The sequence below is a fragment of the Amblyomma maculatum genome, chromosome 6 (genome assembly GCF_055883805.1).
Source record: "Amblyomma maculatum isolate TAMU_Amacu chromosome 6, ASM5588380v1, whole genome shotgun sequence".
NCBI classification, from domain to species: domain Eukaryota; kingdom Metazoa; phylum Arthropoda; class Arachnida; order Ixodida; family Ixodidae; genus Amblyomma; species Amblyomma maculatum.
In genome coordinates, this window is record NC_139349.1 from 155,897,528 (window position 1) to 155,912,679 (window position 15,152).

A 15,152-nucleotide genomic window follows, 5' to 3' on the forward strand; every position below is an offset into this window, starting at 1 on the left:
CTTCGCAGTGTTCAGCATTTGCAGCGCGCACACAGGATATGACCTGCAACTTGCTTTCAATGCTCGCTCGCCAACGGCATCGACGGTCTCCGGACAATAATGGAGTCATTCAGGTAAGGTTCGCTTCTTTTTTTTTCCGCAGCTGCAAGTTTAGAATACGCGCAAAAGCGTGCAGACTTCTGTTCATTAGCACATATTTTGAAGCCTCAGTTTTACCAAGCGCTATTTTCTTGTACTGGGAGCAGTGGCATTGTCTCTTGTTCTAACATGGGAGGCGCGTAGGCGCTATTTGTTTTGGCAGTGCTGTAACCGCTAATTTTCTTCCGTAGACACAAAAGTATGTGTTCTTGTGCATACATACTTTAATAACTTTCATTTTTTATCATCACAAATATGCATCGGCAGTCACGTTTACGTCCGGTTGAGTGAGGCATTACAGTTTTGTTCATTGCACTTCCAGGTGTACACTGACATAGACGTTTTTGAAAATGCTCTCCCGGAAGACAGCTGCTTGCTCAGGGTGGATGCTTGCTTGGTTGGTAAAGGCGTCCCGTGAACAGCATTAAGCTCGTAAGTGTGTTCTTCCGTCGCATGATTCTCAAAAGGCACTACCACGATTAATGGTGATAAAAGCTTTATTTGCCTACCTATGCTGTACAAGTGGAGGAGCCGCGGCCTTAGGCTAAGCACATGCCCACAAAGTGCGGTCAGCTGTTGCCATGCTCTCCTAGGCTGTTCTCTCTAATGACATCATTGCATATTAGGGCACTTCAGATGGGCAAGCAGCTTGAGTATGCGAATGTGTTTGCTTGCACTTTATGTTCTGAAGATTAGTGTCGTGTGTAGCAGCCAATCAAGGAAGTAATCGTGAGTTAATCCGAAGGAAATGAATTGTTCATTTTTCACTTCCTGGCATACTTTTTTCTTCTGCAGAAAAGTCACTTATAAACAGGCGCATACTTTTTTTATAGCTGCAGCATGGACATGCTGTTATAAAGCCACTTTGAAACCTCAAAAAAGTAAAGTTGCTATTTAGGTCATGCTCATAAGAAAGAGAAGCTGCTAAGAATGGCTCACGAATTAATTGTCGAGTCATAAAGAATGTTCTTTGTTGCTGTGCAAAATAATGCAAAATGTCCTACATCTCAAAAAAAAAATCGGGAAACATTTCAGTGACCTGCTGCGTGCTTGCTGAAACACACACACACACAAAAAAAGAAAATCAGGGTGGGGACCAATGCTGAGTGCACACAGGAAGTTGAGTAGCTGAGGAAGTCATCGCCGAGCTCTATGACAGCAGACTTGGCATGGCAAGGAGTCATAGAGCACTGGCACGACAGTGTTGCATCTGCTTCATCTCTTTCCACGCAATTTTGATGGCCTTCCATAACTAATCAGAATTTGCAATGTGCAGGACCATTTTTTTGCAAATTGGCTTTTAATGCATGCAATGTTTTCAGTGGCTTTCATATCAGCGACCTTAGGAAGCCAAGCTAGGGTAATGGGCTACAAAGCTTTACAAGGTGCACTTTCACAATGTGCGCTGTGAGGATAGGGAAAGAATGCTGCGGCAGAAAATGCCCATTCTTGTAAGCCATGATTGACAGCGCTTAACCACACGGCCAGGGTAAAGAACACATAAATGACGAACACAGGTGCTGAACTTCAATTTTATTCTGTAACCACTAATACTCTGCTTATATACCCCTAAACGCACAGACAAGTAGCGATTTTTGACACTGGTGGCAACAAATACTAATGTGACGAATAAAAACCAAACGAAGTACCGAAAGGGCAAACCCGAATGAGGAGAGAACGAAATAGGCACGTTATCTTTTAAGCCGCCAACACATGGAAAGTGGACTAATAAGAACAAAATAAAATACAAATGTGGAAGGGGAGCAGAAAATGGGCAGCAGAGGTAAAGCTAACAATTAGCACAGCAAAACGCATAAGATGAAGTTCACTAAAACTGAAAAAAAAGCGTCATGAACAACAAAAATGAAGCCAACAATTGACATTGCCAAATGCAGAACACAAGCAGTACTAAATAGCTAAACCAAAGCAAATGAACGAAACGCGCATGATCAACAAGGGTGAAGTCAACAATTAGCATAGCGAAAGGATGAAGATGAGGTGCACAAAACCAAGCAAGAAAGATAAAATGTCAAGAAATGAATTCAACAAATGTAACAAAGCTAAAACCAGGCTAGATAGAGAAGTCCATAAAGAAAGGTAATCTCTTTTTCCAAGAGTGAAATGGAGGCGGGTGCTAACGCAATCCTCCTTGAACCTCAAAATCTTGGCAGCTTTGACTATTTCATGTGTCAGCTTTACCAATGTGTTTTTAACACTGTTTCTTTTTTCAAAAATTGGGCGGCATGGCTTCTTTGAGTGAGTTCCTGCAGTGGACGGGCAGATTCCTGGGGGATATACCTGATAAGTCATTTTAATGCTCCATTAGCCTTTCATTGATGCATCGGCTTGTTTGTCCATGTATTACTTACGGCAAGTGAAAGGCTTAGAGTGAGCGCCTTCCGCACGTGCTGCTAAGGGTTTTCTGTGCTTCTTGGTGCGGCATCTTTTCTTTTTCATTAATGATCCACGAAAGCTGCAATAGTTGCTCAGGGACAGAAAAGAACGTCAACTCCTGCTTTCTTTTCACTCATCGTAAGGTTGTGGGAAATCTGGTGCATGCAACGAATCACTGCAACCTTTTTGCGTTGCCTATGTGCTTCAGCCAGTGGTTGTGTTTTTGCACTTGGTGTTTTTCAGCACTTTTTCTGCGACAGTGGAGAGGACTTGTAACGGGTACCTTGATTGCTTGAGCCTGCATACCTTTTTCAAGAAGCTTTCTTGCAATTTGTGCTCGCATGGCAAGGGCAGACAGGATGATATTTATTTTGACCAGCTTTGGAACGAGCGGAGTTGCATGTTAGGAAGGGATTGTTTCCCCTTGGTCCAAATGCCCGGCACACATAACTGGGTGTAAAGAAGATTCTTAGTTCTAGGATGTGCATGGAATCATTGTCCGGCATTTCGTGCATAAATTTAAGGGGAGCCAGGGCACTCTTAAGGACACTAAACATTTCAGGTACTTCATGAAAAAAAAAGGCTTCCTTGTCACAGTCGAAAAGAACTAAGAAAGCATCCACAAAGCAGAAAATATTTTTAACTTGTTAGTGTTTGAAGTGATTCCTGAGACTTCTGTCATGCATAGCTAAGAACAGATCACTGAGAATGGGGCAATACATGATCCAATGCAGATCCTGTGACTTTGGATAAAGTGTAAACCATTCCATTCTACAAATGTTGATTTTAGGTACACAGAAAGCATAACCAAGAAACCATCTACAGAAACACCACACTCATTCTGGAAGGATACGGCTCCAGGTTTGTCGATAGCTTCACGAACACATTTCATGAGGTCCCCCATCTTGAGGTATAGAATAAAATAATTTTAACATCTGTAGAAAAAACACGGTAGGCTTTCTTTCTATTCCAGTTCAAAGACCTAATTATTTCATCTGCATTCTTTACCAGAAAGGGATCATCGATAGAAAGCAATTTCTGGTTGCCTTGCAAATACATAGCGACGTCTTTCTGCCAGGTATCCTCCGAAACAATAACGCACAGAGGGCACGAGAGGTATATCTGGCAGAAAGACGTCACTATGTATTTGCAAGGCAACCTGAAATTGCTTTCTATCGATGATTTCTTTCTGGCAAAGAATACAGATGTAGTCATTAGCTTTTTTAACGGGAAAAGAAACAAACCTATCATGCCTTTTCTATAAGTGCAAAAGGCACGTATCAGCACCTATGTGTCTCATTTCAGCAGATATGTGCCTCGTTTAAGGTAATATGGACCTCGTATGAGCTGAAACGTGTCCCTCATGTCCCTCATATGGACTGATATGTGTCTCTCAAGCCACTGATACGAATGATAATATGGCTCATATGACCTCATATTGCATCACATTATAGCTCATATGAATATTTTGCATATATGTCTGGTACAGATTCATATGCATTACATTTCACCCTGTGTCTTTCACATGGCTCATTTTTTATTTAATTTATTTGTGCAATCACAGGCATCGAAGAGCATTGGATGAGGGGAACATATAAAAAGCATACAGAAATAATAATCTACTACTACGGTACATTGGACGCGGTACAATCAAATACATGAAAGGAGCATATTGTTGATCCAAAACAGGGTAAGAATGAAACCGAACACGATAACAGAAAATGCAAAGAATGAAATGCGAACATAAAAAAAAAAAACGTGCAACTAAAACAGTGGTACACGTACGTACCCAAAGACATTAGTAACACTTGAGTTCATAACTAAATGTTTTCAGGGGATAAAAACTGATCCCTCCACTGCATGGATAAGTAACTGCACCTTTGGGATACTCAATTCCATGCATCACACCATTTCACCCTATAACAGCATGATATATATCATGAGCATATATGCCACTCTGATGCTGCACTGTATTTGTTTTTTCAAAGCTATGTACCGGATACATACATTCCCGGAACAGTTTATTTACAACACATCAGTGTAAAATATTAGAAGTATATAATTAAAATATGACAGCATGAAATGAGACCATATTTTAAGTAGCATGTCGATTAATTCACTACTATGGCTCAATGATGTTCAATTAAAAGTACTCGACACTGCATAAACATGACAAAATTGTTGAAGTTTTATACAGAGCGAGATCCTTCTTTGTTAAATCAATGTCAGAATGGAACTGTTCAACAGAGGTGCAAATGTGTTGTGTTAATAAAAATGTATTTCCCTCCAAGCTGTAACCCCCCCCCCCCTGTAATGATGTCAGGTGCTGTGGGTACTATCTGAATAGAAAATAACAAAAGAATGCAGCCTATATAGAGTTGAATTTTTGCAATGTTTTGAAGCCAGATTCCACGTCCCCAGTCCTGACGAGCTGCTGCACATGGCAACTGAAAATATGGGCTGATACACATTCACAATGCCATGAAGAATAGGCTGAAAACCCTGCTGGGAATTAACAGCTGCTACAGGGTAAGCCTTGGCAAGTCCATCCTGACCACTCCATTGCTATTGGACACAACAGGGTAGCCATAAATACAGTGCCTCCATCAGGCAGGAGGAACTGCAAGGAGACGCCAAGCCTGATACCCCTTCTCTCCTCTTCTTTCGTCGGGTTTCACATAGTACAATTGTAGCATCTCTGTCTGACTGATCCCGTGAGGGTAGCTAGTATGTCCGCCATCCTGTTTCATCTTAGATTCCAACGTCTACCTTCTTATCAACTCTGCAGTATGCAATGTGTTAAGCAGCAAAAATGGCCCAACACTTAGCTTAGAAACAGGGTGGCATCAGGATGGGTTTTAGTCTACAAGTGGCAGCACTTGGTTTAAGTCATTAAGTTCAAAAGAACACTACAAAACCTAGGTCAGTGACATGTGCTGTGCTGTGACATAAATGGCCTGTTACACTAAAACAAGTAGTAAATTTTACAGGCTCATCACAAAGCAGCAGAGCTAGATTAAATGCAGTGTAGTTAGCTCAATTTTGCGGTCAGTCGGCAAAGCTAATTTAGCAAGCTGTTGCAGATAACATATAGCATCTTCTAGGGAGCCCAATGCTTGATTATATGTCCGAAGTGATCAGCCATTACAGTGTACCTTAATAGCAGGATATACGAAACAAATGTTTGAATTCTGACATCACACAGAATAGCAGGTGCCACCATACCTATTGCTTCGTGGCTGTGGAGCTTGGATATGGAAAAATGTAAACATGACTGTACCATAGCTGTGTGCTGTCAGTGCGCATTGAAGAATAAAATGCAGGTGATCAATTCTCAATTCATATGGAACTCTCCGCTACAATCTCTGTCATATCCAATGTGCAGCTTCAAGACATACCACATATACCATGATACCAAAGCATATCCACATATGCAGACAGGAAAAGCAGAATGATGGTTCTACAAAACAACATGAAATATACAGTAATGGTAAACAGCACTGGGAAGAGGACAACAGTTCATGATATGCAGCAAAGCACTGCAACCAAAAAAAAAAACAAATGTACTTAGGACAGACACCAACAACAGATCTGGGTCATGAGTGTGCAATACTGAAGCATAAGAATGGGGTGGAATGCATTTGGCAGGTACTCCTACATCATGAATAGAAGATTGCAGTATCCTTCAAAAGGACAGCACACAGCAGCTGTATTTTGCCAAGGTTAAACTACAGAAAGAAATGTGCAGGCTATCGAAAAAGGCTGATGTTAATGTGAGGACAGCACAGACCTATGTAAAATAAAGTAAAAAAAAGGAACACAGCACAGTGGCACATGTCAGGGAAAAAAAACACAAGTGTATGATGCTCTGCCACATTGGTCGAGTGGTTAAGGCACTCAACTGCTGTCTCCAAGGATGCGAGGTCCAATCCCGACTATGGCAGCAGCTTTTTGGTGGAAGTGAAAGGCTAGGTGCCCATGTGCTATGCAATATCAGTGCACAATAAAGAACCAGAGGTGGTTGAGATTCCCTCAGCCCTCCACTATAGCATGTTTGAGTCGCATTGGGACATTAAATTCGATCAACCAAATCAGACGAGATGACATTATAGGTGGGATCAAGCATAAATGCGCTTTAGCCAGGCATAACGCAAAGGCAACTGATGACCGTTTAAGAGGATTTGAAAAGAAAGCAAGCATAGTATGGGTTTCTAAAGAACCAGGGGGACAGGTGAGATTAAGACGTCAGTAAGATGGCTGCAGCTGGCACTGGACCTAAACCGGAAAGACGTGGGAGTGGCATTTGCCATGCAGTGGGCACTGAGTGGGATTTAGTAAAAACAAAATATGCCATTATATCAATGGCATAATGAAAGATATATTATATGAAAGTTTGCCGAAATATAGTAGACATGAAACTGTTACAAAAAGAGCTTCTTTGCCCGTTTGAACGTTTTCCTCTGACTTATAAGCCAACATAAAAGCTATATTTTATGTAATTTTTTCTCTTTAACGTAGTGAATTGTGAATTGACTGAGCAAAAAAAGAAAAAACAATCTAGAACATGTGAATTTTTGTCCAGGCTTGTTACTCTAGTCCCAAGTCTATAAAAAAAAATAAGCCCTTCTGCACTCTTAATCTCAGCATTGTACAAAAAGCCATTTTGGAGAAAAACGTGCAAATAGATAAATGTGATACATAAAATTGTAACTCACAAACATTTTCTTGAAACACCTTGTTTTTTTTTTTGTAAGAAATTCTGTGCATTATTTGTGCAAACTCTCCTTAAAACAGCTTTCACTGCATCATTGATACATAGCATTCCGTTCTTGAAGTCGCACTCAACTTCCAAACAATGCCCGCCTAGTCCCGTTCAATGAGGTTTGGGATTCTGCAGATATAATTTTCCTCGTTGCTAAAGGTCACAAGAATGCAGGGCTTAGCTACCATACTCAGGTCAAGTGCCACCAATGGGCATTCTAGAGAAAAAAAGCACTTTATTATGTGGCCTGGCAAATTTAACTCGCATTCCTCACAAACAATTTTGCCACACAGCAATACAATTTTGCCACTGCTTGGGCATCCGACATTGACCACCTCGAAAATTCTCTTTATAACAAAAAATTCTTCCTCATACCATTCAATAACACTGCTGTCACTTTTGATTCCCCTCCTATATTCCCGGCTATGCATCACAGTTCCTTGATATACAAAGCGAAAATATTCTTGCACTTGAGGTACGCTGCTCAAAAACAACTCCAGAGCAGCTCTCTCAGCTGGAAGGAGCACTGGCACATCTTTTGGTGCACCAAGCATGCAGGCACCTTGCACATAATGGGCCTTTTCCACATTGGGATAGCTAAGAAAACTGCGGCACAGCTGCATGCTCCTTGGTGGAATAACATCCAAAGAAAGCAGGAGGTGTAGTTCCTGGGACATTATTATGCGCTCCAAGATTTGGTTGGGCACACAATTTGCTGCCGTAACTAACTTAACTATGTGGCCATTCCCACTCTCAAAGCCAAATGCAGAATGGGCCCACAGGGGTCCGAAGTTCCGGGCTGCTTGGGGTAAGTGCAAGAGCTGGTGCACATTGAAGCTCATGCAACGCTCCCCATACAATGATGCAGCCCGGCTTACAAACCGTTGCAGGAGGCGATCTGAAATAAAAAAAGTAAGAGTGCTATTTTGTACCTAACAAAAATGAACTTATGATCGCAAAGGTAATGACCATTCAGCCAAAATGTTAAGCACTCAAAACTGGCCCAATTTGGTCTTCCTTTCACATATCCCACTGGACACGTGCATATTGTGAAAGCATCATAGCTCACTTGTACTGCTCAGGTTTCTCGATGGTAAGCCTCAACATACTAAGTGGATATATTGCTATGTTTATTTCTGTAAGAACACAAAATAAAAAAACAAGCACACAACTCATTTAAAAAAAGCGATGATGACCAAGTAAAAAATACAGAAAGCTTTTTATGGTATCCACCTTCTTGAAGTACCCCCTGTACTCTGGCAATATGCAATTGGGCTCCCAAGGCTTCAAGTTTGAAGTTGGGTACAAAGAATGGGATGGAGAAATCCTGCAGGGGAGGTACTTGCTGTACAAAATATAGAGGCAGCTGGCATGTCCTTTTTGTTCCCTGGCTAGCTTTGGGCAAGACGGCCAAAGGTTTTTTTTTTTGGCTACAATTAATCAAATGTTCAATGTTAATGATGTTCAAAAAAAGTGCAGGAAAGTTACATGCTTAGGAATTGGAGAAGAGTTTTTATTGGTTTCCTGTCAATTCCTCCATCTTGTGGCGGTGGCAGCATCGAAAAATTGCAACTGGAACAATTAGATGAGAAAAGAAGGAAAATCACTTCCCACCACCACCATCACTATCGTCCTACATCTCTCAAATTGTTCCACTGCTTCTTCTCCAATTTAGAAGAAGATAAATGGCTTTACATGCCAGAGTCTCGGACTAGTCAATTAATTCTTACCTCCTCCTCTGATTGTCAATAACTGCGCTTGCGTTCTGCGTGCTGCAAAGCTAATACTTCACTCTCGCACTAATCACAATGATCATATCTTGTTCTTTTTAGATGGGGTACATTGCAAAAGTGCAGTATGAAAGTGAGGAAGGACCGAAAACAAATGGGGGGGAGGGGGGGGGTCATGTGCTTTAGCTCTTCGCCACTCATTAGTGGACTGAGTGTTGGCGTTAACAGTGGACAGGGATAGGGTGACCCATGTGCCCATCCTATTGCAGATGGCAAAGCCAACCTAGGACACAAGATTCTACTCAGCCTTGGGCAGCCCCCCATGGCCATCCGAAAGACTGATGCCTCAGACAGTCTGGTGAACGACAGTGTAGGAATCCTGAGAGACCCCTTGATGTTACCAGTACCTGCGAAGAAATAATTTTAACAGTGAAAGGCACAGGGTGCTAACCATTACCTTCCCTTTAAGTGATTAAAGGGAAGGTAATGGTTAGTACCCTGTGCTTTTCACTGTTAAAATTATTTCTTCGAAAACACAAAGTACAATTGCCAGGCATGCTATTAAAAAATATCTTTTTTTTTTTTTTTGCAATGATGCATGAGGCACTAGTATATATCGGCACCTCTTGGTATACATCAATGACCGCTATTTATTTTCATAACTGAACTTCTTTTATACTGTTTGTTTCAACAACCAAGTAATGGTTGTGAGGCATGAAAAGATTGTTATATAATTACTGTGTCATCTTAGTTTCCAGCAATATTAAAGCCAGAGCCACAATTACAATGAATGAAGCAGCATCGAATATATGTACTGCAGTTTTTCCAAGCCTCACATGAACTATACTGACCTTTGAAGTGATAGCCAGAAAAGCTTTCGGATGTTGAAACGTAATAAGCATGAGAGAAGAAATGTGATTATTTATTTTAAGCTAGCCAACCATGTAGTGACCTATGTAATGCTTTAAATGCATCATTAAAAAGGAATCTTGGTACCAATACTTGGCACATATGCTACTTTAATCTGATCTGCACACATAGCCTTGTCATCACCATACAGAATGAAATTACCATGCTCCAGACACAAAATGCTTGAACTCACCTGCATAACTGATGGCAACAGATGAAAGTTGCTCCTGCAGAAGGATGAAAATTGCCTCACAGAGAAGGCCAAAGTGCCTCAGGTACTGAGCAGGGAGGGTGTGTAGGCAACATGGCACACAGTAGAAAAGAAGCCAGTTTCGCCATTCGTGCGCTTTCCAAAAGTGCCTCTCTTGGATTGAGCGAGGCAGACGTGTGACATGGTGTGGTGGTCTTATAGCAGTGAGCCGCTTGTTCAGTGCATTCAGAGTACTTGGTCGCCCTGCACAGTTAGTACACATATGTAAGTTTACGAAAGATACAGTAGCACCAAGTACGGACATGGAAGAGGTAGGGGATAACCTAGGATGAAGTGTTTGTAAGCAAAATCTAACTGAGAAGAATTCACTCCCACTTAGCACCACTGACGTGTCATTGATATGCAATTGATGATAACTACATCAGTATATAGTGCTCGTTCAATCCCCTCACTTTGTCAGTGTTCGTACCTTTTGCTCTTGCACTTTTCTTCATTACACACTAAGAAGCCCGGCTATATGTACTGAGTAGTGTAAAATTGTTACATTAGGTACACTTTTGGAGGAAGCAACATAGTTCACTACAGAATGTTACGTCATCTGAAAAACACAAAATTTAATTGAGATCATGAACAAATGCTCACCTATGTAGAACTTCTCACGGCAGCTCGATGAGTCGAACCAGTAGTCGGTGAACTGCCTGGTAACGCCCAACAGCACACAATGCATGTACTCGACCGTGTAACAAGATACAAGGTCGAGGTACTTCAGAGGCCAGAAAGGTGATGGTCCTTTTAGACCATTGACTGGTGTCTGTAGGTCCAAGGCAAGTTTCATGTCCTTGCGGACACTATCTCCCGTCCTCTCTCTTGCAGGTGGCTCAGTTGTGGTATACAGACGTCGTCCTGAAATGCAAAAATAGTGACTTCAGTGTAAGGTCACTATTGTACAAAAACAAAATTTGAAAATAAAAAGAACATCTGTCAACAGGCCACAACAAAGAATGACAAGTTTGTTTTCAAGAAAGCTTCCAAAAAAAATTTCGCTGCAAAATACACAGTCTCTACTGTAGTGAAAAGCTTTCTTTGGTAAACTCAGCAATGAGCCTGCTACTCTTAGCTAAAATAGTGCTCGTGGCATGGTCCAATGTTTTGGAGGGCCATCATGAATGTTAACTATAGTACCTCAAAATGAGATAATATTGTTGATGGCATAAAGAAATGCCATTTATTAGCCTACCTGTCGGTGCCCAAAGGTGACATCAGCTAAAGACAGTATCTGCAGAGCTAGCAACTCTTTGAACAAGCTAAGGACACACCAGTCTTGAGTTCTGCACTGTCAGCAGTGATAAAGAAATCAGATTCTATTGGTAAGCAGTGGCATTTGCTAGTTCCGGAATATGAAAAGTAGTTTTGTTATGCAATCACTGCCTTATCACAACAGAATGGTTTGAATGCTATTAATATTGGTGAAGTGAAATCCTTACCTTTGTCCAGTTTCCCACAAGCTAGGCACCAGGGACATCCAAACCGGCCATTAAATTGTGTGTGGTTGCCCACAGATGCCCGGGCTGGAGCATCCACACATACACACGCAATGTACAGGTTCGACACCACAGCCATAGCACCATGCTGCCACACAACCTTGCCAACACTCTGTACAGCCTTGACAAATTCTCCCATAAAGAGAGGCATATCCGGATGTTTGTTCCCAAACCATAATCCAGCCAAGAAAGAATTTTGAGTGCGATGAGGTTGTGGAAGTTCGTTTACACATAACTGTATCGGCCAGATTGACGAATTATTGGATTTGAAGAGTGGGCTTCCGTCGGTATTCACAGTTAAGGTTAGGTCGCTCCACTTTAAATGTTCCCGTTGCCGCAGGCCTTGGCACGCTGCCGCATCGCTTATGTCTGTCATCGTTCTGCTTCCAGCACCAACTCCCTCAGCCAATTTGGACAGACTTGCAAAAAGCACTTTTCCAACTTTTTTTGCAAGATGGTGGAGCTGCTCCTTGAGGCTCATTATGGCAAAGAAACTTCCCCTCTTCGTGACTACACTAACTTCAACTTCTGTTTTACACACCTTGCAGTAAAGTTTGTGGCTGTGTTTGCTGCTTTGCAGTAGCGATAAGCATGTTTCACAGTAAAAATGCTGTTGAACGGAACTTGTACACTTAGATGACCACAATTTTCTGAATAAGTATTTCGAATGTGGTAGGCCTGATTGTTGAAATCCAAATAAGGCATCGATCAATTTAAGTAGATCACCAAGGGCTGACCAAGTCAGCCCGTGGGCGACAACAAAGGCCATTACCAACACAATTGCCTCCGCCAATGTTGTAGTCGAGCCGGGAAGCGTTTTGCGCCCGAAATCTTGAACACAACGAGCTAAAAGCTCTGTGTCATCGAACTGTGGCACAGCACCGTGCGGCTCATCAACACCATCATCTCCGCCGTCCGGATCATCGCACTCCTCAGTGCTGCAACCGCTCTCACTAGCAGCACCCATCCGTGGTTCCAGGTGGTCAATGTCTGGCAGAGCACCATCGTGGGTCTCGCTGGTGTCTCCTTCGCCACTGTCACCCAACTGAGAGCGCTGCTCACAGCTGTCAACTTCGCTACAGTTACTTTCGCTTGCAGCGCTGTTACCGGGCACGGAGACAGTCAGGTCCTTGATGCCAGAAGTTGAAGGCAGCGTTGCAGCTGCCACGCTCGGGGCATTTAGTCGTTGCTTTTTGTACCACAGTGTGGAGCGTGGCACAACAAACTCGCTGCTTTCATTAGACAAATAAAGCTTGCGACGTTTCGGAGTCGTAGATTGGCTGTTGCTCATGGCGGTATGACGCAAAAAGTGCAAATGAAGACCTATTTGTGCAGGCTTCTCGATGTGCAACCAGTGTGCACCACTCCCAGACGAAAAAAAAAAAACTGCACCGTCATTAGCTACCAATGCTATTGGCATGGGTTGGCTAGCACGGCACCATCGAGCAAGAGTGGCTGTTTCGTTTGTATCTTGTAGTACGTTGAAAATACATATTTTCGCCCGAAAGCAATATTGGTACTTGTGTAGTAATCACATTTACGTCATGCATGGTAACGTGAAAAATTGAAGATAATTAGTCCGCGTCGTCTGCTAAAGGATGACGTGCCGTTCTCTAATATACAGGATATCATTTGTTGTTTTTTTCGCCGCTTACAGATTCCGAGCTGGACAGTGCCCTTGGGTTTTGGGTTATTAATCGTCCAAAATGTATGAAACCTTCTATTATATAAGTTAGTCACTGCTGCACAGAAGGCTCAGTGCGGATCGTACATATTTAGGAAATGTGGGGTAATTAAATGCAGTTGATATGGGCATCTGATTATAATAGCTGTAAGACGACCCCTTACTTCCTATTTAGATATTTGTTCGGTGCAGTGTATTCTGCTAGTTAATCTTCAATATTGTGGCGCTCCATCGCTGAGCCAGGCTGAGCCGTTCCCCTTTTGATTGCGGCGCTTGCGGTGCTTGCGGCTTGCTAGTAGTCTTTGCGCCGCCAAGCCAATCCGAGTTGATTACTAACCGTACGACGTTTCTAGCCACCATACTTCATCCATGCGTACGATCATACTGCACGGACTGTTTCTTGGTCTTAGCAGTGTTAGCAGTGTCGTGTGCTTTGCGATAGCCAGCTTTGCTCACTCTAATCTGTCATGAGCGCGTCAATTCCTACTTACGCCTACGTAAAATACAGTGACGGCGCTAGAGCGGTCGTGCACGTGTCTTTGATACGCGACTATTCCCCGACCTCGGTAACCGAGGTTCCAAAAAAGAAGAAAGATGCCTACTGGTGCGGCGGAAGAAAAGAAGATGAGGGGTTTTATCCGGCCCAAGTAATCGAACTTGGAGGTGAGTTTTTCGATTACTTCGCTGTGCGGTCTGTCATATTTCAGTAGCGTGCCAAATACACCGCCGTGATGCATTCACAACCCATGAAATTAGCTTCTCTGATCTTAACGAAGTTTGGTGGCGAAGCTGCTTAGCGGAGAGGTGCGCGGAAACGTTATTAGTAGTGCTGACATAAGTGAGGTATATGTTCATAAATTATCGGTAACTGCATGACTGCATGAGGCGATAATGCCTAGCATTTTCGTAGCTTGTCTTGGCTTTGCTGTCACTTAAATAATGACATTTCATGATTTCTTCTCTCATTCATTGTGTTTCAGTAACACAGACGGATCTCGTTCAGAGAATGGCGAAAAAGAAAATTCCCGTTCCGGAATTTATTTTTGACGAAGTTCTGCCACCGCAGGAAACAGTTGAAAAGACAAATGTATGTACTGAGATAAATTTTGCCTTGTCTTGCTGCTGCCTATTGCAACAGTGAATTTTGTATAGGATTTGAGAAGTGCATAGGGCAATTCTTTTTGTCATATCTTGGGAACGTTTTCATGCAATTTAAGCTCCAAATTGTGTGTGTTCTTTCATGACATGCTGCAACAAATGCTTATTGCTGTACAGTCATGGACAAGCTATTTTCAGACTGAGGATGGCATATGCAAGCTACAGTTAGCATCATGCAAGTGCTAAAGGTTTTAGACGATAACCAGAAATATACAGACACAGAAGGGCGCAGAGGTGCACCTGGATCGATATTATTGGTGTGAGGTGCGCCAAGTGACATTCTCTTTGTTTCGTCCTGCAGTATGTACTTCCACAATATGTGCCTGTATGCTTTTGGCTAGCACAAAAAATCAGTTTTTATCGTGTTGTCTCTAGTTTTGCAAATGTCTTTACCCTGCGTGATCACCTCAGGCTTATTGCTCCAACATTGCAGGTTAACTTAATTTGTCCATTACTGTACATATAACTCTTCTTTGTCTTCATCAGCGGTTGTCACAACAGTAGTGGGCCTTGTGCTCTGGGGACAAGAAAATGTGTGCATGCATGTTTATCACGTGTAGAAAACTGAAATGTCGTGGCATTCTTTTAATACCTGAAAGGGAATCTCATAGCATTCCTGGGCATC

The 15,152-nt window shown here is 42.3% G+C and overlaps 1 protein-coding gene and 1 long non-coding RNA gene across 2 annotated transcripts in view; one reads left to right on the plus strand and one right to left on the minus strand.

Annotated features, from left to right (window-relative positions):
* The first annotated feature begins 509 nt into the window (after window positions 1-509).
* LOC146187118 (uncharacterized) overlaps window positions 510-15,152 on the plus strand; it is a 40,552-nt gene continuing 25,909 nt past the window's right edge. The window contains exon 1 of the long non-coding RNA XR_014707907.1: window positions 510-570. This is a non-coding gene — a long non-coding RNA (uncharacterized LOC146187118). The remainder of the gene's footprint in view (window positions 571-15,152) is intronic.
* Window positions 7,277-12,348, minus strand: LOC146187119 (uncharacterized). Its single transcript, XM_084607574.1, has 4 exons — window positions 11,629-12,348; window positions 10,787-11,047; window positions 10,127-10,387; window positions 7,277-8,192 (listed from the first exon to the last, which is right to left on the minus strand). The coding sequence occupies exons 1-4, from the start codon at window positions 12,164-12,166 to the stop codon at window positions 7,396-7,398; spliced, it is 1,857 nt and encodes a 618-aa protein (XP_084463700.1). The 5' UTR covers window positions 12,167-12,348; the 3' UTR covers window positions 7,277-7,395.